The 22,091-nt window shown below is 40.7% G+C and overlaps 1 protein-coding gene across 6 annotated transcripts in view; it reads right to left on the bottom strand.

Annotated features, from left to right (window-relative positions):
• Positions 1 to 22,091, bottom strand: part of dock10 (dedicator of cytokinesis 10) — a 67,115-nt gene that overhangs the window by 36,806 nt on the left and 8,218 nt on the right. For 4 of the 6 annotated variants that reach the window (XM_085243426.1, XM_085243430.1, XM_085243431.1 and 1 more), the window contains exon 1: positions 8,106 to 8,545. The exons of 1 other annotated variant lie outside the window; for it this stretch is intronic. In XM_085243426.1, coding sequence (XP_085099552.1) covers positions 8,106 to 8,264 — 159 coding nt within the window. In that variant the 5' untranslated portion in view covers positions 8,265 to 8,545. Of the gene's footprint in view, positions 1 to 1,484; positions 1,677 to 8,105; positions 8,546 to 22,091 lie in introns of those variants that run through there. One more of the 6 variants, XM_085243429.1, reaches the window with a different exon arrangement.

The raw sequence follows: 22,091 nt of genomic DNA, 5'->3' as shown, positions 1-22,091 counted from the left end.
CAAATAAACGGCTGGAATTTTTTTTTATAAACGAGAACTTAACAGATTATCACAGCGCCCCATACGAGACCATCTGCCCAACAGTCGACCACTGTCTAACTTTCTCTTTCTTTAAAGATATTTAGAACTATGTTGAAGCATGATGTAACTGCTCACTGAGTCACATTAATAACATTTACACATGTTTTATGATGGAGTAAATCGCTTCTGTCATTTAGAGAATAGTAACGGTGCAGCAACAGCAGCAAAGTGAGAGCAGGAGAGGCTGTGGTCAGAAAGTCAGAGGAAGTAATGATCTCTGGTTTGATTCACATGCATAATGCAGACTGAGGCTTTCAACCAGCACAGTTACAGCGCCTTCACAGCTAGAACAGGCTTCTTGGCAGACTATCAACATGAAGCACATGTAGAAGGCAAAAGTGTAACTCTACAAAAGGTGATCCCTTGACTTGTGACATTCATTTGTCTTGTTACTCCTTTAACTACACCACAGTTTATAGTTTTAATATTCATTCTTGCAGAGTAGTAAAGATCACGCTGCTTTGTATCCTTCCTGAACTAATGTTCTTTTGATTATCTAGATTTTCAGTTTCAGTTTCTTCTTGTTTCTCTATAGTCAAAGAACATTCTTAATAATAATTATAATGCAAAAATGCAAAGGTACAGCTGTTAGCTTCTCAAACATGAAAATTTCCTTTTCTTCCCTGCTCTTGGTAAGCCACAAACGGAATATGTTTGCCACTGAAAGTGTTAGTTGAAGAAGAATTTTGAGCCATTTGGGTCATTGAATTAAAAAATTCATTGGAAACAACTCAAAGTTTTGTAACATTTATGGGTGAACAAATTCAAAAAACATAAAACGGACAAACTAAAAATAGGAAAAAATAACCAGCTTAAGTTCTAATACCTGAAAACAACTCAGTAAACTGACCTTAATAACTGTTTTTAAAGAAAAATCCCTCAACAGCAGTTAATCAAAATGCAATTCAAGTAAATAAATGAAAAAGAAACACAACAGGTAGGCGGTAGATTAAGCTTGACATTTTCATATCTATTACTCCATTTTGACGCATGTGACATCAGAGCTAATGTTTCAGGGAAAAGACTCCCCCTCCCCCCCACCCCCTTCCCCCAATAACCGATCACATCTATCAGATACTGTAATGTACAGTTAGTTCATCGAATTCACGCGTCTTTAAATTCGACATGTTCTCTTCTCACTGCCTTTTCCTGTCAGAGCCTGGCTCAAGCAAACAAATGATCAAAAACACCATAAATATTGCAGAATTACAGGCACCTAATAAGAAAACACACAGGACAGTGATCTATAATCAACATTAAAATATTTAAATACTGCACTTAAGACCACAACTGATGCTACTGTAAGTTACTGAACAGAAATTATTGACATTTTGTAAGAGTCCTTATAAACAATGTGAGGCACTAAGGCAAGAACACAGAGACAGAGCGAAACAAATACATACAATGCTCAGCCGGTTGAAATCCGATCGCACTCTTTTACTCTTTATTTTCTTCCTGAAGGTGATTTTGCTCCTGAAGCTCATTGCCAGCAGAATTACGTCCAAAGTTTACGCTACCGAACAAAAAAACCCAAAAAACTAGACTAAATGTGAACTGTACAAACACACATTGCGGGCATGTGCTCTGTTAGAAGTGGAAGTATCACCCAGTAGGTTTATGAGTTTGTGTCAGCACACGTGGATGTAGAGGAAGTAGATGTTTGATGTCCGACACACACACACAACCACATGCACGCACATGCACAGAGTCAGAAAATCCCCAGCAACTAAGATATCCATCAGCCGGGCTGAGCTGTTTTTAAACGTCACAATGAAACTTTCGATATTGTCGAAGACACCTCAGCAAAGATAAAGTAAAGGAATAGCTCAATGAAAACCACTGGGTTAACCTCCACGCTGGTAACTGTACAAACAGACGCAACTGGGGAACTTCTTTCTGTTTTTTGTAACAATTAAACAATATAATGCACTCACATATAATCAAAGTCAAACTCTCGCCATCTTATCTACTTCTGTCCGGTTTTATCAGTTATACAACAGCTGCTCACACAAAAACTTGCAGATAGGAAAAAAGCATGCAAGCCATTAACTTCCTGTTCTAAAGCTTGTCTGGATCCGTACATGAGACTGTCTGCAAACCAATACACACATACATATGTAAGGATATAGAAACATACTTAGGCAATCATTAAAAAAAAATCACACTGAAATGCATGACAGTTAATACATGAATGCACAGAAGCAATTCGTCTCTGTCTGCTCGTACACAGGCTAACGTCCACACCCACGCACACTGACTTCCCCAGTTCAAACCTCATAGCAGAACAGAGATCTTTAAAGAGGAAACAAATTTGATGATATACATAAACATATGTATCTGCTTAGGTGTTACACGGGATCTCACCGTTATGGTTTTGCAGGATTTTAACTGGATGCATGAAGGTGATTTGGGAAGTCCTCGAAGAGCAGACGACCATGAATAAAATAGATGTAGTGTTTATATTCACCACTGTTACAAATTCTGCATGTTTTAATATAGTAAATTAAAATTGGACGTGCTATTAGCGTTGCAAATTAAACACTATTGTGCGACAGTCTTGAGCCAACTCTCATTTCTTTGTTTTGTCTTGTCATTTTTAAAGTGGTCTTGAGCAAAGACTCTCCAGGCTTTCTGAAGGTTTTCACATTTTCACATTTTTTTCTTTGGACATTGTCTGCTTTTTTCATTCATTTTCAGTGAGTCACATTGAATCCAAATGTATTTATTTTTTGTTCAACTCATCATCAGTATAGCACAGTGAGTGCCTGCAGCCATCTGTACAACTCAGCTGAGTCTATGTCATAGTTTGGGGCAGCATTTTAGACAGTGCTGTTGGGGATCTTGTTAAAATGTTTAAATATGAAGGCAGAAAAGCAACATCAGATTTTGATCCACAATGCATTACTATCTGGAAAGCGTCTGGCAACACCTTAACTTTTCAGCATGACAATGATTCCAAACAAAAAAGCCAATGCAATAAAATCCCTGGAAGGAAAACCACATGGTGGAAAACGATAAGTCATGGACTGGCCTCCCTAAAGCCCTCAAGCAGTGTGAATCAGTGTAGGATCAGCCAACATCCAAAGAAAAACTTTTGAGAAAGCTGAAGAAATATTCCTGAAGACTATTTTAATAAACTACACAAAAGCTTGCCTAGGAGAGTTTAGGCTGTGTTGTCTTATATGCTGCATTCCAGGTATGTTTGCACCTGCCTCCTGTCTTCCTAGCAGAATGTAATTGAATGAGGGCTTAAGACTTTTGCACATAACTGTCCTTTCTCAGGGATATCTCTGAAAACTTGGGCACAAGTTGTATTTCCCTGAAAGCTTTCATTTCACTTATAAAATGCAATTTCTCTTGCACAGTATGCATTATTAATTATCTAATTCAATTCCATTTTATTGATATAGCTCTAAATCACAACAACAGTTGCTCAAAGCAATTTATATTGTGAGGTAAAGACCCTGAAATAATAGAGAGAAACCCTAACAATCAAATGACCTCATTTAAGCAACTACCTGGCAACAGTGACAAGGCAAAACTTCCTTTTAACAGGAAGAAACCCCTGTCAGAATCGCTCTCAGGGAGGGGCAGCCATCTGCCGTGACCAGTTGGGATTGGGAGGTAGCCAATTAGATATCTGGGTGTTGCCAATTGGTGAACTGTCTACACTATGGTGGCTTCAGGATCACATCTTGTTTGATGTGCTTTTTCTGACCTCATCAGGCAGTGACCTCCAGTTTGCAGCAGGGTGGTATGCAACTGAGTTTGCAGTAGCTGAGATGAGAGTCAGCGCCTCCATGTCTGAGACCATGGTCCTCAGCTGGAAGAGGGTGGAATGCTCACCCCATCTCATGGATGAGTTGTTGCCTCAAGTGGAAGAGTTTAAGTATCTTGGGCCGCTGTTCATGAGTGAGGGGAAATCAGAGCAGAGATTGTCATGGCATCTGCAGTGATGTGGACACTGCACCGGTCTGTTGTAGTAAGGAGAGAGCTAAGCATAAAATCTACCTTCATACCCTTACCTATGGCCACAAGATCTAGATAGTGACTAGGTGTGGGTAGCTGATTTTGCTTGATTAGCACGTATTAAGGTGAAGTGTAAAGACAGTTTCCCACATAATCAAGCTGGATGCCAGTCAGGTCACATACAAAAGTATGAAATGCAAAGGTCTCAAATGCAATGACTTCTATTTTACTTTGAGCAAGTAATTTATTTTGCAGTCTTCAATGCAATTTATAAGATATCTTTAAAAAATTATCCAGTTGCATGTTTAATTTCATGGCTTTGATGTTTTGTATTCGAAACACAGATTACACTCTTAGTGCTGCACTCCTTCCAGTCGGCAATGCCGACACAACTAAAAAGCAGCAGTTTCATCCTCCCCTTCTTTCACTCTTTTCCTCTCCCTTGTTCTACCCCAGCTCCCTTCCTTCCTCTATAGCTTCCGCAGCTCATCAAATAGCAGAAAATGACTTTATTTTACACTCTGTTTCTCCCCAGCTTGCTTCTTTCTTCGTTCTCAACCTATTCAACATAGATTTTAACAACTTTCCGTAAGTCCCACACTCCCTCTGTTTCTTCTTTTCCTCTTGGCAGGAGTGAGGAAGAGTGGGTGCTGATGTTGGTAAACTACAGCTGTATGGAGGATGCAAATAGATCACTAGACTTGATTGCTTTCATCAAGCATATCCATGAACATAGACGTCTAATTTAGTTAAAAGAGAAAAGAAGAAAATAAATATAAGATGACATATTATTAAGCCAGATAGCTAAATAAAAAAAAGAAAAATAAAAAAAAGGAAGATGAATTAGGTTTCCCCACTTTGCACACCATGTACACAAGCTGGTCTGTGTCATTTGTAGATTGCTAGACAGATTCAAGAGGATGTTATCTTGTAAAGGGAGAGATGTGAGAAAGTGTGACAAAAACAGAGAGGGAGAGGGAGTTTAGAAGAAGATAAATAGTGTGAGAGACTGATAGGGATTAAGAGAAAGAGGGGGACAGAGACAGCTGCTGAGACAGCACAGAGGAACAGAACCCAGACATAAGCCATCTGCTTTACATCATTATAGCAATACATGGTCTGGTAAGAGACACGATGGAACTGATGGGGACACTTCTAAGAGAAGACATTCATTTCACGAAAAACAACATTTCTACTTCTTTTGGGGCAAGTTGGCGTGTGGAGTTAGTGGTTCAATGAGCATCTTTCACACCTCCTGCAAAATGCAAATCAAATGTTTTAAAATCCTCTTTTTTTAAGCTTCTCCATTCAGCTGTGTGAGGACCATTTTGAAAACCACAAACAGCTCTTGTTTCACAGCAAATGGACACATATTTTCCAATTTGTTTTGTTAATCCCTGACACATTATCGAAAGTCACTCAAAGAAACTAGAGACTTCAGTATGAAGAGGACTGACAGTGGCTATGGGGAAACTGCAGAATTTGCAGCCCGGTCTGACCACCACTTGTGTGGCAGCGGAGACAACGTGTCATACTTTGATGGTGAGGTGGAGGGATGGAGGTTGTTCTAGATATTTATGACATATTTATAACAAATTTATGACATCGGTTTCATGGTCACAAAGGAGTTTTTCCAAAAATGTTGAGAAATGGCTTAAGAGCCAGTCAAAAACTGAAAACAGCATTAAAAAATGGCAAACTTTTCATAACCCTTAGAGTCAGTTTTACATTGGTCCAGATCACATTTTCTACAATAAGTGAATGTGAATACTGATTGTGCAATGTAATCGCTTCAGAATAATGGCCCTACCACAGTGTACACCGGTGGCCTATAAACCTCAGTTTCACATTTGTCACAACCAAAACAGAATGAAGACTGAAGCAATTTGTTTGTTTTTATTTTTTATTGTTTTTAGGTGCATTGATGGATGCTTAAACAAGTAGATTTGTAAAATTATATGAAGTAATAAAGCTAACTGGCAGAAACCTGAAGCAGAACAAACATTTTCAAACATTGGCCATTTTCCAGAGACCTCAGTGACCCGGAAAGGGCTCAAAAGTGACAGTCGGTTGACTTATTTCTTTTTGATAAGTATGGGTGTCTATTGCCAATTGCTTTACACCCCCACACAACATTTAAAAACAAAATGTAAATGTAAAATGTAAATCAAAACAGAATGCATGATTTGTAAATCTCAGAAACCAATATTTTATTCACAGCAACTCGGTCTGAATTTGATGGAAGCAACAAATCTCAGTGGCAACTAAATGCTGGAAAAGTAAGTGGTACTAATAGGAGGGGACATTTTGAAACTTATCAAAATGATAAATGATAAGTATCTTATCATCTGCAGCACATAGTATCATCAACAGATTCAGAGAATCTGGAGAAATCTCTGTGCGCAAGGGACAAGAATGAAAATCAGTATTTGAGCCCCGTGATCTTCAGTGCATTAAAAACAGTGCCACCTGTAAAGAAAATCTCTGCATGGCCTCAGCAACACCTCCAGAAATCACTATCTGTACACACGGTTCACCATGCCACCCACAAATGTATTTTAAAGGAGCCATATATAGACATGATGCAGAAAAGCATCACGTCAACTGTAAGAAAGGCAAGGTTTTTTAATAGAAGAGTCCCGATTCTGCCTGCAGTACAAACCTTTCACTGATTAAAAACATTTGCACATTATTAAGGACTAGTGAGCAGCCAAACCAGACGAGAGAAGGAAGATATTCCTCTCCCAGATGTCCGGCAGCAGGTTTACAGACTGTTGTTAAAAGAAGAGGGGCCCTGTCCCAGCTTTTTGGAGATGTGTTGTGTTGAGATGTGAGATATGTTGCTGCCATCAAATTTTCTTAGATTAAATATTTGATATGATTTATATGTTCTATTGTGAATACAATATGGGTGTATGAGATTTGCAGACCACTGCAATCTGTTTTTATTTACATTTAGCACAGCATCCCAGCTTTTTTGGAAGTGGCATTGTATTTTTATTTAGGCTTCCAGCTGCACATTTTACAGCAAGATTTTGGCAAAGCTGCTGGCAATGATGAATGTCTCACTGTGACCTGGAAACACAACATGCTGGTGAAAAAGACTAGTTAATGCAGAGCGAGTGCACTAGTTTCAAGCACAACCTGGCCTGAATAGATCAGCTGATGCTCACAGGGATCTGCTGACTAAGATGATTTTGCAAAATAAACTATTGTGACTCTCGTTTACTACAGAGCCCAGAAAACAGGCACCAAAAGAGACGGGGTTTATGGAGTGGAGTGAAACGGGGGAAACGAAGAAACAGAAAGGGGGACTGTAAAGATCCCATTTCTGCCAAATGTCTAACATTTTTTCCACTGGGCTTACAGAAACTGGGATCACAATGGGAATAAAAAAAAATCTGGCCAAGACAAGCTGGTGCCGAGACCAAACAGATGGCTGACACGTAATGAAAACAGTCAGAAAGGAGAAACAAGTTATTTTTTTATTTCATTCATTCGGCAGTTCTCTTATCCAGTCATGGATTCTTTCATGCAGTCATTGATTCACTCAGTCAAACATCTCCCACCCAACATCTCAGTAATAGTTTTGTTTAAATAGCTATTTTTATCATCTCCTCTGTACACCATACGCAGAGAAAGCAGATTTTTTCCCACAGAAACTAGATTCCTTATGTCTGACCTTACCAACCCCCTCTCTAGTCTCCTCTTTCCATTTCCGTCCTTTAGGCTCTCAGCTGTGAGGGGAAACAGCCAGGCCCCAGTCATTGATCATATATCAAAAGCAGCAAGAGAGACAAAGGGTGTAAAAAACCAAGGCAATTAAAAAGAGGGAAAGTTTGGCAGGAGAAGTCCAAAAGTATGCAGAAGGTAATATTACAAAACAGAGAAACTTAAACAGGAATTTTACCTTAAGGTATTCATTAAATATGAAAATGTGTAAAAAAGATTTACTGTAATGAAGCACACAATTACACAACAGGAACATGCTGAAGTTCCCACAAACTGCCCACACGTGCATGCATGGAAACTTGAGGTGCACTTGTGCTGGTTACCATTACAACGATGGTCAGAGATGGGGTGGTAGTGGTATAACCTTCTAAGGTGGGCGTGGCAGCATCCAGTGACAGCTGGTCCTGTCGTGAACACATGTGACCGCAGTCGGCCCCGCCCACTGATCGCAGGAGCAGTACCACACTGGCCGAGCAACCCATAATCCAAAGCTGGAGACTCCAAGTCCAGCCTGTCCTGATTCCGTCTGGCAGTGTGAGCGTCACCTGAACTGAGGCACAGCAGTTTGCCCTGAACAGCTCAGTTCAGCCCCTGGTCCAGCCAGTGCTGCTGCACTCGGTTCAAGCCCAATGCAGTAAGTAAAGCTCCATCCTAAACTCCCTGTGCCCGTCCCAGCTTTCCTCTCCAATTTCACTTCTCCCAGTCCTGCTTTGCCAGTTTTGTTTTCGCTGAACTGCTCTGCTCCGGTGTCCTGCTCCTAATGCTGCTGAGCTAACACACTGGCAGCTTTACATGTCCCTCCCTCTCTCTTTCCCTCTTCTAATAGACACACACACACCGACTGCAGCTGTGCATGGTTCAGCCCAGCCGAGCTCATTGAACAAATCAGAGTCAGCAATAGGAGTCAGCTGACCAGAACCAGCTGCAATACACACAGACTCCTGCACACACAAACCTACATCTTTTTTTCCTGATTTTCATTCTGCTGCTATGTCCTTCCCCATTTGTCTCCCAATTACACCAGTCCTTTTCAAGTCAGAGCTCTACTGGCTCAGTTTGTGTTATTGCGGTTTATGAGCTAAGCCACAGATATGCTATCCTACATTCTGGTTGATTAGGTAAAATAAACTGTTGCTTTTTTTAAAGAAAGAGCATAGTGATTGTGATGTGTAAGCATTTGTTTTCTACAGTACATCCTGCATAATGCTCCAAATTGGAGGCTGGCAGAGAGTGAGGCTCAGTGGAGAGAGTTGTGGAGTTGTGAGAGAGGCTATTGAATGAAAAGTGGATGGAAAGTGGGAAGTGGGTGGCTTTACGGGCAAAGTCTGCAGAGGGCTGCAGAGAACAGATGAGAACTTCCATTAACTTTAGCACATAGGTAGGTATTGGGACACCAAGCGAAGTATTCCACATAAAAAAATCTATTAAATTACTTTTAGCTGTCTCTGAGTGCCAGTGACGATCACTTTTGCCATTTTTTTTCATGTCGCCAAAACATCTGGTCTTGCTTTATTGTTCATGTTCCACTTTCACAGTGTTTGGCTTAACTGAAAGAAACAAAAAATGTGTATTCACAGAACAAAATGGTTTTCATATGTTTTACAGCAATTTGAAATTCTTCTTATTATAAAATCTTCTTTGTTTTTCTTGCCAGTTGAACTTGCTGAACCAGAAGCAGACCAAAATATAGATTTTAGGAAACTATGCCTGTAACTATTGTCAGGCAAAGGTTGTTGAAGAGGAGTTTTGCAGCTTTTGTGTTTGGTTTACTGTCAGTTATTATCACTATAAAAGTTACATACATATTTTACTAAGGAAAAATGGAGCTGAGCTGGGTCAAAGTACTACTAGCTGAGAGGCTGAGATAGACAAGAATCAATCAAACAAAAACAAAAAAAATAAGGAACAGCACTGTTTTAGCAGATGAGAAACATATCTACTGTGATATCGCCCAATCGTTTGCAAAATCTTATCTTTATGATCGTCGCCCTATTTAGTTTTAGAAGAACGACATCATGAGACTCGCTGGATCTTTCTGAGACACTGAGAAAACCGCATGCTCATAAGAAAGTGATATGTCAATCACCAAAAATACAACCTAAAGCATGACCTCCATCACTGTCTAGTTTATGGCGACTGGGACTACAAGTTACACAATTAATATTCATGCGTGAAATTAATTGTCATGCATAAAGTCTCCAGGATGTCACCTTCCGCCCACAGAAATTGGTAAGTGGCTGAGAAAATGGATGGATTGACAATTAACCATCCATTTTCTCTTAGACCCTGAACTAATGTTTGAGACCATTATCTCATTAGGAATGTGTTTACAGGGGTCAGTAAGCAAATGAACAGCAGGGTCGTTTTCTCATAGATTTCTATAAAACCAGACTTGTTTTTATAGACAGAAGAGTTGCCCTTGAATACACCTACAGTATTCACTTTTTAGACTATACAGTCAGCCTAAAGCACCTTCTATTCACTTCTAAATACAAAGCACTAAATAAATCATAATAGCAAATAGTTAGTGCTCATTAGAAGAGAAGGCAGATTTGAAAAAGTAATTTTCCATGATGGGCGGCACAGTGGATTAGTGGTTAGCAAAGTCTCCATGTTACACAGCTATCTTGCCTCAATGCAAGAAAGTTGCCGAGTTTGAATCCACGGTCTGCTGAGGCCCTTGCATGTTCTCCATCTTTCTGCGTGGGTTTTCTCTCTGTGCTTTGGCTTCCTCCCACAGTCCAAAAACAGGTATGGGGTTGCGTACATTAATTAGGCATTGTAATTCGATTTCCTGTCTTTCTTTATTAGCCCTGCAACAGAGTGGAGACCAGAGTATACTCTCTGAACAGGTTCTAGCCCTCCCTATGACCCTGAATTGGACAAATGGATGGATGGCTAGAATATTCCACTACAATATAACTAATCAGCTCAAAATGTTGCATATTTCAAGCACTGCAATAGGAAGAATAGCAACATAGGACATTATTTTACACATTCTATCTTTACTATATAATAATTGGGTGTGTGTATGTATAAGCCCATCAGGAGAATTATAACCAGGAGACACATAATCTACAGGTTCAGGCGTTTGCACACTCCTAGTTCCCTGCAGAGTGTAGGCGGTAACCATGGTGATGTTGTTAAGTCATGATTAAGGTCATTAATGACCGTGTCAGAGTGGCAGAAAAATCACACCCCCCCACCCACATAAATGCTAATTATTATAATGCTTTACATAGCTAAATATAACACACAACGGACACCACAAAACACAAATTATTGCACGTATGCAATTGCAATTCCTCTCCCACACTGTGTACAAATATTAACATGCCCCACTCAGTAAGAGATGACAGTGCATATGACCAGTACAATGTACTATGTGGAGAGAAACATTAACCGCACCCACCACCGCCGCCTCTCTGCTTCCAAGTCCCCTGCCTCTCACTGAAGGATATTCAGAGGAACATGCCTTATAGCAGCGCAGCTATTACACACAGAACCACAGAGATGGGCTTTGTTTGTATGCCAAGCCTCCACAATGGTCCTGTCATGAAAATATGCCCACACAGCCATGCCCTCTAGTTGACAGAAAAGTCTCCGTGTTACACAGCTATCTTGATCTTGTACTCTCATTTACTCCTTCCACACACTTTCAAACTGTTTCCAAATATTACACTTCTGTAAGTACAGTTCTACTAAAAGGAGCAATTGCATGCCTACATTAACAAGTACTTCAGAACTATCCTCTAAAGAGTCTAGGTAGATGTTTTTGATATTTTTAAATAATGACATGTTATATTTAGTGAAATTTCTTTGGATAACAAGGTGATTAAAAATATCAAAATGTTTAAAAACATTTTTGTAATATTTATTTCCCACGATTTGACAAAACCTATGCTTTAAGAAGCATGTAACACTAGGAGAAATGAAGCGTGTTGGTTTGAGACTATGATGTCTTTTATTATTTAATCTTGCACATCTGAACAGAGTCATGCTTTATCGGTGTTTCACTTCACTTTCTGTCTTAAAGGAGAAGGAGAGATGATTTAACTTGGAAATTAAATGCTATTTTAGACGGCAGCTTTAGGAGAAATAACAGAAGTTATACAGACACTATTTGGAGCACACATAAGCTAATCAGTAGCCAGTAATTTTTGGGGATTTCCAAGTAAAAACTTTTAACCTTTTAAAACAATTGTTATTGGAATATTCTGGCTTACTAACCTGCTCAATCAGAAATGGTGCCCGTCCATTTTTATCTTTGCGATATGTCTTTAAGTATGTCTGACTGTATGTGTGCTTACATATGCTTTTGTAGGCTTATATGTGACTGGGGTTATGTTTTGTGCAAGTTTGAACTTTTATAATAGATGACATCACTGGGGTGTGCAGGGCAGTGTGCTGCCATTTTTCTGTGGAGTTAATGTTTTCCAGCTGTAGAGCCTCAGTCTCTATAACCCCACTGCAGATTTGTTACTCTGCTAAACAACACTAGAAGTGACAAAGCAACAGTTTTGCAGGAGGTTTAATGACAGTGTGCATGCTGCAAACACACAGAGGTAAACTATTTTAGCAAAAGACAAACATAAGCCATTTTACAGACTTCAAATACCTCAGCCAACTAGGCCAAGTAGGAAACCACAGTCCATTAAAACTCCTGCACACTGCCTTGTAAGCAGTTAGCTCTGCTATAGTTAGGTTCCCTGTAGAGCTGGAGGCTGACTCATAGCAGCCGTGTTTGATGTGGTGCAGAACTCTAAAGAGTTTAGTTGGGAAAACACTAACCTGTTCCCATGGATACCACAACAGGAAGAATGCTGTCAATCAAAGGCACTTGGCTCTCAACAGACTATGCACTCATAGTGCAACTACAGCAACACAGGGTCAACCTCATTGTTGCTTAAACTACCCTCGTCGTCTCACACAGCAAGCACATGTGCAGGGTTTCACTTGTGACATTCAAAGACGTGAGTAGCTGAAGTAGGATAGAGTCAGGAGAGGAATTCTTAAGGCTCCAAGCCCCCAGATAAATACGATGGGATCACTTTCTTAGGAGTTTGTTAGGGGGATAATTTAAGGAGCCTTTTTTTCTGCACACATATGTTTCTGCAACATTTGTTCAGGTGACTTGTGGTAGTTCGTGAAAAGGAGCTTGCAGCAGAGAGGTGCTAAGGGGAGATAAAGCAAAGAAAATGTTTGCAGTTTCAGGTGTCGCTGTGTAGTACTTTTACTAACGCTAATCACATGATATCACTTGTGATAGTGCTTTTCATCCTGATGTTCTGTTCTCAGTAAAACCTCAGAGCTCGAGTGTGTCACCGCAGCACACCATCACAACACAAACAGGAAGACACACGAGATCTAAAGTGAGAAATTTTTTTTCAACTTTTTTCAACAGTGTTTTAGGCGCCTGCAGAAATGTACAGTTTATCCCCAGTTTGCAGCAGCTGTGGCCAAACAATACCTGAAAAGAATGCATTCTTAACAAAGCTGTAAGACCATCTCAATGATGTCGATTTCCTTTCCGCCACCTCGCCCTGTGCAATCTACAGGGTAAAGCGATTCATGTGATGAACATAGTGCCCTACTGCAAAACTGCAAAACTGCATCACAGCTCTCATTTGTGAATGTGCCTGTGCAGAATTATTGATCAAAGAGGAAGATACTGCGGACTCTTTCACAGATTCTGTCTGCCTCTGCACTGAGCTGGGTGAGGTTACAGGAAGCACTGACTTCAGAGCTACAACACACTGCCAATGCCATCTAGTGCTGATGACTCAATACAGCAGCCTGTGTGGCTGACGAGGAAATGCCTGTCCCCACACCCCCGTGCTGCTGTTGGTTGCCCTAGTCTATAAGAAATGACCTCCAGGAGGCGCTCTGTGCCAGAGCAACTATCTGGTCCTCTGGCAGCTGGTTTGTTTAGAAAAGGAAGCTATTAAAATGTCTTAAACTGAGAACTAAACTCCTGAGGCAGGAGGGATGTTTGGGGGAGGGGACAAAAGAGCAGATGAGATGGAGAATATGAAAGAGAGACGGCCAGTGAGGAGCAGCTGCCAGAAAATGAGCTGCATTGTTAAAAATGACAACTATTTTCTTAGTAGCCAATTATCTTACCCTGGGAAGAACGCTTCAACCCTTTGCATAGTATACATGTAGACATCTGCATATATAGGTGCGGCATTTGAACAGACCATCACCTTTACAACAGTGAATAATAAAAGAAACAGAACCTGACAGTGTGAAATTAGAGATAAGAACTCATCAGGGGTGTAATTATGTATAACATTATTAAGTGAAAGGGAAAGCTTAAAGCTGCCTGCAAAGATTGAACTTTTAAAATATACTTTCTGTTTATTGCATTGTTTATAGAGTTATATGAAATATAACAAGATGTCACTCACAAAAAAAAAACTACCATCAAGTTATTAAACCACCAGATGCTGATATTCCTCTTCTTGTATTTAGTTCTTCATGTTAGTATCGACACTTGTGTTAGCTGTGCGAAATAAGTCTCCCTTAAAGCTTCACTTGCAATACTTTTAGCATCTTATTGTCTCCTTATCTACTCTGTAAATCTGTTTGTTTTAGCTGGCACTTATTGGAGCTAATGGTAATAAAACTAGAAGGTCAAACCAGCATACACCTGTCCTCCACCCTGCTTCATGCTCACATGCATGCACTCATTCCCACATTTGGAAACATGCATCATAAGACGAATAAGAGACATATAATTAGGAAGTCATGCAGGCGGAGCGGCAGTCAGACACACAGCTATACTGTCACACAGCTTGTGTCTCATTAATTCAATCTCCCACGTGGCATCTCTCTCCACGTCTCCCCGCTGTTCTCTCCTTCCCCCCTTCCCTGTCTTGTCTGGCCACAGCAGTCAAGCGTGAACAGCTGAGGTCACCAGCTTCCTATGCGCTCAGCAATAAATATTTGTGATAATGCACGTTGATCTGGATGAAGCAGGAAGGCTTTTTATACTTTGTTCTGCGCCCCAGATAGCAGAAGCTCACACAGCAAGCGAGGCTTAAGGTAATGTGACTTAGAAAAAATAGACCAGCCCCTTTAAATTGTGCCTCTCCATCCAACAGAGAGAACATTAATCATGAACAGAGACGAGCCTTCGCTGCTGAGAGGGGAGGGTTTGCCAATATTAATCTGTTCATCAAAACTTGATATTACTGGAGAGAGTGCTACAGCAACATAATGAAGTCCACTCTGCCACAGTAGTTCAATTCAATTCAATTCAATTTTATTTATATAGCGCCAAATCACAACAAAAGTCGCCTCAAGGCGCTTCATAGATACAGAGAAAAACCCAACAATCATATGACCCCCTATGAGCAAGCACTTTGGCGACAGTGGGAAGGAAAAACTCCCTTTTAACAGGAAGAAACCTCCGGCAGAACCAGGCTCAGGGAGGGGCGGCCATCTGCTGCGACCGGTTGGGGTGAGAGAAGGAAGACAGGATAAAGACATGCTGTGGAAGAGAGACAGAGGTTAATAACAGATATGATTCAATGCAGAGAGGTCTATTAATACATAGTGAGTGAGAAAGGTGACTGGAAAGGAAAAACTCAATGCATCATGGGAATCCCCCGGCAGCCTACATCTATTGCAGCATAACAAAGGGAGGATTCAGGGTCACCTGGTCCAGCCCTAACTATATGCTTTAGAAAAAAGGAAAGTTTTAAGCCTAATCTTAAAAGTAGAGATAGTGTCTGTCTCCCGAATCCAAACTGGAAGCTGGTTCCACAGAAGAGGGGCCTGAAAACTGAAGGCTCTCCCTCCCATTCTACTTTTAAATACTCTAGGAACAACAAGTAGGCCTGCAGAGCGAGAGCGGAGCGCTCTAATAGGGTGATATGGTACTACAAGGTCATTAAGATAAGATGGGGCCTGATTATTTAAGACCTTGTATGTGAGGAGCAGGATTTTGAATTCAATTCTGGATTTAACAGGAAGCCAATGAAGGGAAGCCAAAACAGGAGAAATATGCTCTCTCTTTCTAGTCCCTGTCAGGACTCTTGCTGCAGCATTTTGGATTAGCTGAAGGCTTTTCAGTGAGTTTTTTGGACATCCTGATAATAATGAATTACAGTAGTCCAGCCTGGAAGTAATAAATGCATGAACTAGTTTTTCAGCGTCACTCTGAGACAGGATATTTCTAATTTTAGAGATGTTGCGCAAATGGAAGAAAGCAGTCTTACATATTTGTTTAATATGTGCGTTGAAGGACATGTCCTGGTCAAAAATGACTCCAAGGTTCCTCACAGCGTTACTGGAGGCCAAGGTAATGCCATCCAGAGTAAGAATCTGATTAGATACCATATTTCTAAGATTTTCAGGGCCGAGTACAATAACCTCAGTTTTATCTGAATTAAGAAGCAGAAAGTTAGCGGCCATCCAGGTCTTTATGTCTTTAAGACATTCCTGCAGTTTAACTAATTGGTGTGTGTTATCTGGCTTCATGGACAGATAGAGCTGGGTGTCATCTGCATAGCAGTGAAAATGTATGCTATGTCTTCTAATGATGCTGCCTAAGGGAAGCATGTATAATGTAAACAGAATTGGTCCTAGCACTGAACCCTGTGGAACTCCATAATTAACCTCAGTGTGTGAAGAGGACTCTCCATTTACATGCACGAATTGGAGTCTATTAGATAGATATGATACAAACCACTGCAGTGCAGTACCTGTAATACCTACAGCATGTTCTAATCGCTCTAATAGGATATTATGATCAACAGTATCGAACGCTGCACTGAGGTCTAGCAGGACAAGCACAGAGATGAGTCCACTGTCAGAGGCCATAAGAAGATCATTTGTAACCTTCACTAAAGCTGTTTCTGTGCTGTGCTGAGCTCTGAAACCTGACTGAAACTCTTCAAATAAACCATTCCTCTGCAGATGATCTGTTAGCTGTTTGACAACTACTCTTTCAAGGATTTTTGATATGAAAGGAAGGTTGGAGATTGGCCTATAATTAGCTAAGACTGCTGGGTCTAGAGATGGCTTTTTGAGTAAAGGTTTAACTACAGCCAGCTTGAAGGCCTGTGGTACATAGCCGATTATTAGAGATAGGTTGATCATATTTAAGATCGAAGAATTAATTAATGGCAGGACTTCTTTGAGCAGTTTTGTAGGAATGGGGTCTAAAAGACACGTTGATGGTTTGGAGGAAGTAATTATTGAAGTTAACTCAGAAAGATCAATTGGAGAAAAAGAGTCTAACTTAATATCAATGGTACTAAGAGTAGCTGTAGATAATATTACATCTGTGGGATGATTATTGGTAATTTTTTCTCTAATGATAAAGTAGTCATAGTTGTTCCTCTGTGATCCTATCTGGACCATTTACACAGCTGTTTGGCCTCTCCTATTTCCTGTCCAGGTGAGGGAATCTCCAACCAACGAGACACTTTAATGATTTCTTGAGGCTAGCCAAATCAAACCCTGAAGTACCCCCAAATCCGAACTCTACTCCCATTGCAGCCTGGCCCACTGACACTAGGAAACCGTAACTATTCTTTGAGCAATTATCCCTAATGATTTCTGTTTCCTGTAACTCTGGTAGCTTGAAAAATGTGTCCTTACTCTGAACTTGCCATATTCATCCTAAATCGGGCCCAAGCTAATATTTACTTTTACGCAGCCATGCCAGAGACACATACCAGCACAATGGATAGTGTGATAATAAGCTACTGGGGACATAGACAGAAAAATAATATCAGCTTCATTCTAGGCTAATCAGTGAAAAATCATCATAACACCTCATATCAACCCCCAGTCTAAATCTTCACTGTTCTAGAAAAGCCCATGTGATTGCCTGAATTGCAATGAATCATTCAGTAAGAACGCCTGCGTATGACACCTACACAAAGCTTACATGTAACCTCTGTATAACCTCTAAACCAGCGCTAACAGTCTACCAGATGCCCACTCAGCTCTGCTCCCTTTCCCCGAGGTCCCAGTTTAGAATAAGGACGCAGCTGTTCTTAAGACTTTTCCTCATGCGTTTTTTTATATGTGCTATCCTCCCTTACCTTTTCCTCTTTCCCTCTTCTCCCACCTCCTAAAAACTCAAAATACCTCTTCTGTCTCTCCCTCTGCCCCAAGCTTTTCTTTTCCTATTTCTTTTGCAGATTCCCTCTTTGGCTCTTTGGCTGACATTTAAGCCAAATAAAATTGATGTGTCTTGTATGTACAGAGAAAGATGCAGAGTTAAGGCACAAACTATTAGGGAGTGCAAATGCACAGTAAGCCAGTAAATCCAAAACAGAAAATGAAAAGCTAATATCAGCAATTACCAAAAACCAAAAAAAACCCAAAAACAAAAGACTGACTACTGAGATTTTGCAGACACGTTCCCTCTAACCACGTGACATTAACTTTTTGGTTATTTTGGACATATGAAAATCATGGTAATAATGAAGCATCAAGTGAATAAGGGTCTCCAGCAGTTGTCTGATAGCCACCAGTCCCTGAGTGGTTGCAAGTGGCTGCTGCAGGTTGATGGCAGTTGCTGGGAAAATGACTGCTGAAGTCCAAAACATCAGACCTAGGAGTCCAGATTCTACAACCCTGGGAGGTTTTTGGTGCATCTGATTTCACTCAGCAAGAGTCAGCAACTTCCAGGAACCGCTGCCAACCAGTCAGGTTTTCCCCTAGCAACCAGTGGCTGTGTCATGATGGAACACTCTTGAACAATGTGACGTCATCTGACAAACCACGCTATACCATAACAAGCTATTTATTATTTTTCTTTCACTTCGATTACGGTACGGCCAGCTCACAAATATAGTTCAGTTTAAGAAGCAGAAATACCGACATGACGTAATGTAACCTTAACAAGGTTCATTTTTGAAACAAAAAATCTAGTGACAAAGATAACAATGGTAACGAGACAGTAAACCTTTTCAACCTTTTTAAAAACTCCCAACAAAAAATCCCAACAATTAAAAAAAAAAAAATCCAACCCAGGAGATGAATATCTCAATAGTGTATTCTGTAAACTCTAATCAGCTGTGGAAACTACAAGCCACCCTGTTTACAGTCTCTGTGGTAATTTAACTGGTTCATGGGAGTGAAAAATTCCTGCTACTTTCCAAAGTGAGAAGCAATTTATTTTAAAGATAAAACTTTGTTGGACTTTTTTTAAATGATTGTCCGTTTATTCACCAAAAAAAAAGTAGCTTTATAACAGATTCCTAATTTGATTAAATGCAGCTTAATGCTGCTTACAATCCATTATAAACTGGCATTAAAAACTCCATTTAAGTCAGTTTGTGTGTGAATTTATGTTGGTATCTATTTTGCTGTCAAATGGTGTAAACAGTAAGGCGGGATTATTGCTGGGCACAACCAGAGTAAATAGGAAGAAAAAACACCTGAAAGATTCAAACATCTTGCAAAAATATGTTTGTTTGTTAGTTTACAGATTTTAAGGATGTCCTCTCCAGCTGGTGGCAGCTAAAATAGTATTCCATCCTGCCAATTTGTTGCTTAATTAGATCACTCCTGGGGTTTCTCCATCTTACCCCCTCCAATCGTTGAAAAGAGTTAACGAGGAAAAGTCCTGATCATATATCAGTGCCTCAGAGTGCAAGTAAGTATGCAGATACAAGAGGGCGAAGGCAGCAGAACATGGGAGTCGAAGGGTAGCAGACGTTGCATATTCAGGCCTCCTACTCTGGAATGCAACATGAAGGAGAGAGACAACACTGCAATTCACTCACAGAGAGTTACTGAACTATTCTTAGAGCAGTATGTGAAGTGGACCCCTAACACCATCACCACCACACGACCCCCACCGTGAGGACTGTGACCAGACACTGGACAGACGGGAGCTGAGTGTCTTACTGAGGTGCGGGGCAGGATGGTGAGACTAAACCAAGAGCTTTAGAAAAAGAGAGGATAAAAGTCGAGCTCCGTGAGGCAAAGCCTGGTCGGCTAAGTCTAAATAGAGCAGTTCACTGGCTGTGAAGCCTTTCCAAAGAGCCTATTGTAAACGCACACTGGCACAATGCACGGAGCCCCGGGGACCTCTCTCGCTCTCTGTCACTCCTCCTCTCATGTGACCTCTCGCAAACACTGACATACAGGCAGGCACATACTTTCTCTCTGCCCACTTTTCCTACCTAGACTAAACAGACGTTTTTTTCTTCCAATACAATTCAAGAACTGACAGTCTGAAACTACAAGGCTACGTGTATGACATAAAAAAAGAAAAAGAATTTCCTGTGCTCACAGCCAGCAAACACTCACACTACTGACATCAATGTGCAGCGCATCATGCAGTTCAAACAGTGGGTGAATTCAGTAGAAGTCAGTGTCAGCAGTGACAGGCTCAGATATTTTCTCTTTGCTTTCATTCCTCTGTCCTTGCTGAATGAGTCATTGAGAATATCAGAGCTGACACACACCATGGCCTGGCAGTGCACGTTCCTACTGTCATTTGCCAAACGAGACTGAGTCGTCTCCAGCCATAGCCATCTCTCAGTCATAACAAATGTCAAAGAGCTATTCATCCCCTCTAATCCCTTATACATACAACATATACACTACTGTTCAAAAGTTTATAGTCAACTTCCCAGGTTGTTGAAAGAAAAGTACATTTGTAATCATTAATTTGAATTTTTTTATCATCCAGTGGTGCAGTACTTTAGCTAATGCAAGTTAATCACATTTCCTGTTACGATTTTGCTGATTAAAAAAGCTAAACAAATCAGCTAAGTATGTGTAGCATCGGCCTTTATAGCGTCAAAGTGGGTAAAAAAAAGGGGGTGACTTGTCTGTGGACAACTGAAGCTTCCACAGGGTAAGGCAAAGCCATACCCTGTGGAAGCTGTTGAAACCACTTTCCTCGTAAAGCAGGACAACGACCCAAATCACAGCTCCAAAACTGAGCTTCTGATTATTTGGTATCTGGGAAGTGCCCATCAAACTAATCAGAAAAAAGCTGTGGGAGGTGCTTCAAGAAGTCAAGAATACCACAAAAGTCACAGTCAGTCTTTAAGACAGTGATTGCTGCAAATTTACAAAGTTTGAGGGGAAAAATTATTTTTCAAATATCATTGTTTGTAAACATGAAAATATTTACTCATTACGTCCTGACATCTTTGAGAACTAGAGGGACACCCAACTATTCACTTTGAGCAAGCATTTAGTGACAAGTGACAAAACGTTATCTTAAACAGAAAGGCATGTCGGCAAGGAGGCTCAAAAAGGGCAACAATCTGCATTTACCTCTGACTCAACATAACAATTTTCAACCAAAGGGCAAAGTAATCCACAGAGACTTGGGGAAAGGAGTGAGGGCGTCAGGAATTTTAGACAATTAGGGAATTTAAGTGTATAAGAAAAGCCAGAGCAAAAGAAAAGCTAGATGGAGAGGATAGAGTTACAAATAAATGAGCTAAGTAGTAAAGGAGAAAGGGATGCTACACAGGTTGAAAAGAACAAATAGTTGGGAGTTCGCCTTGTAATCGGAAGGTTGCCGGTTCGAGCCCCGGCTTGGACAGTCTCGGTCGTTGTGTCCTTGGGCAAGACACTTCACCCGTTGCCTACTGGTGGTGGTCAGAGGGCCCGGTGGCGCCAGTGTCCGGCAGCCTCGCCTCTGTCAGTGCGCCCCAGGGTGGCTGTGGCTACAATGTAGCTGCCATCACCAGTGTGTGAATGTGTGTGTGAATGGGTGGATGACTGGATATGTAAAGCGCTTTGGGGTCCTTAGGGACTAGTAAAGCTCTATATAAATACAGGCCATTTACCATTTACCATTCAAATATATGTAAAAACTGTAAAATAATATAAACCTATGTGGACACTCAGGTATAGATTTCTTAGCACGAGCTGTAAATAACTGAGAAATGCTACAGAATGAAGTGTGCAGAGGCACAAAACGCAGAGTGTCAGTGAAACGAGCATGCGGAACATCCTGTTTCACATTACCAGACACTCTGACACTTTCAAAACCTCTGACACTTGCTATGCTATGCATGCAAACTGAGACTGAGATCAGCATTGTTGATGTACTAAAACATGGTCTAACCTTGCAAAAGAAAACAAGTGCGCACGCACAATAAATTTTCTGTTACCACCAAGCCTATGCTGTTGAGTCAGAATCATTCAAAGTTAATAGACATGTGCTTAATATCTGCAGTCTGACACACCTCCATTTCTCTCATGGAGACAAGTTTACAAAACACAGGAAAGTTGCACATAGAGTTGCCAAAAACCAGGAAACCATATGACTGAAGCAACTGAAACACGGTGTCCACAATGGAATCCAGAAA

The sequence above is a fragment of the Mchenga conophoros genome, linkage group LG14 (genome assembly GCF_057382185.1).
Source record: "Mchenga conophoros isolate Kocher_MC1m ecotype Shallow Benthic linkage group LG14, M_conophoros_male_GT1.1, whole genome shotgun sequence".
Lineage (NCBI taxonomy): Eukaryota > Metazoa > Chordata > Actinopteri > Cichliformes > Cichlidae > Mchenga > Mchenga conophoros.
This window is presented reverse-complemented; position numbering and strand designations above follow the sequence as displayed.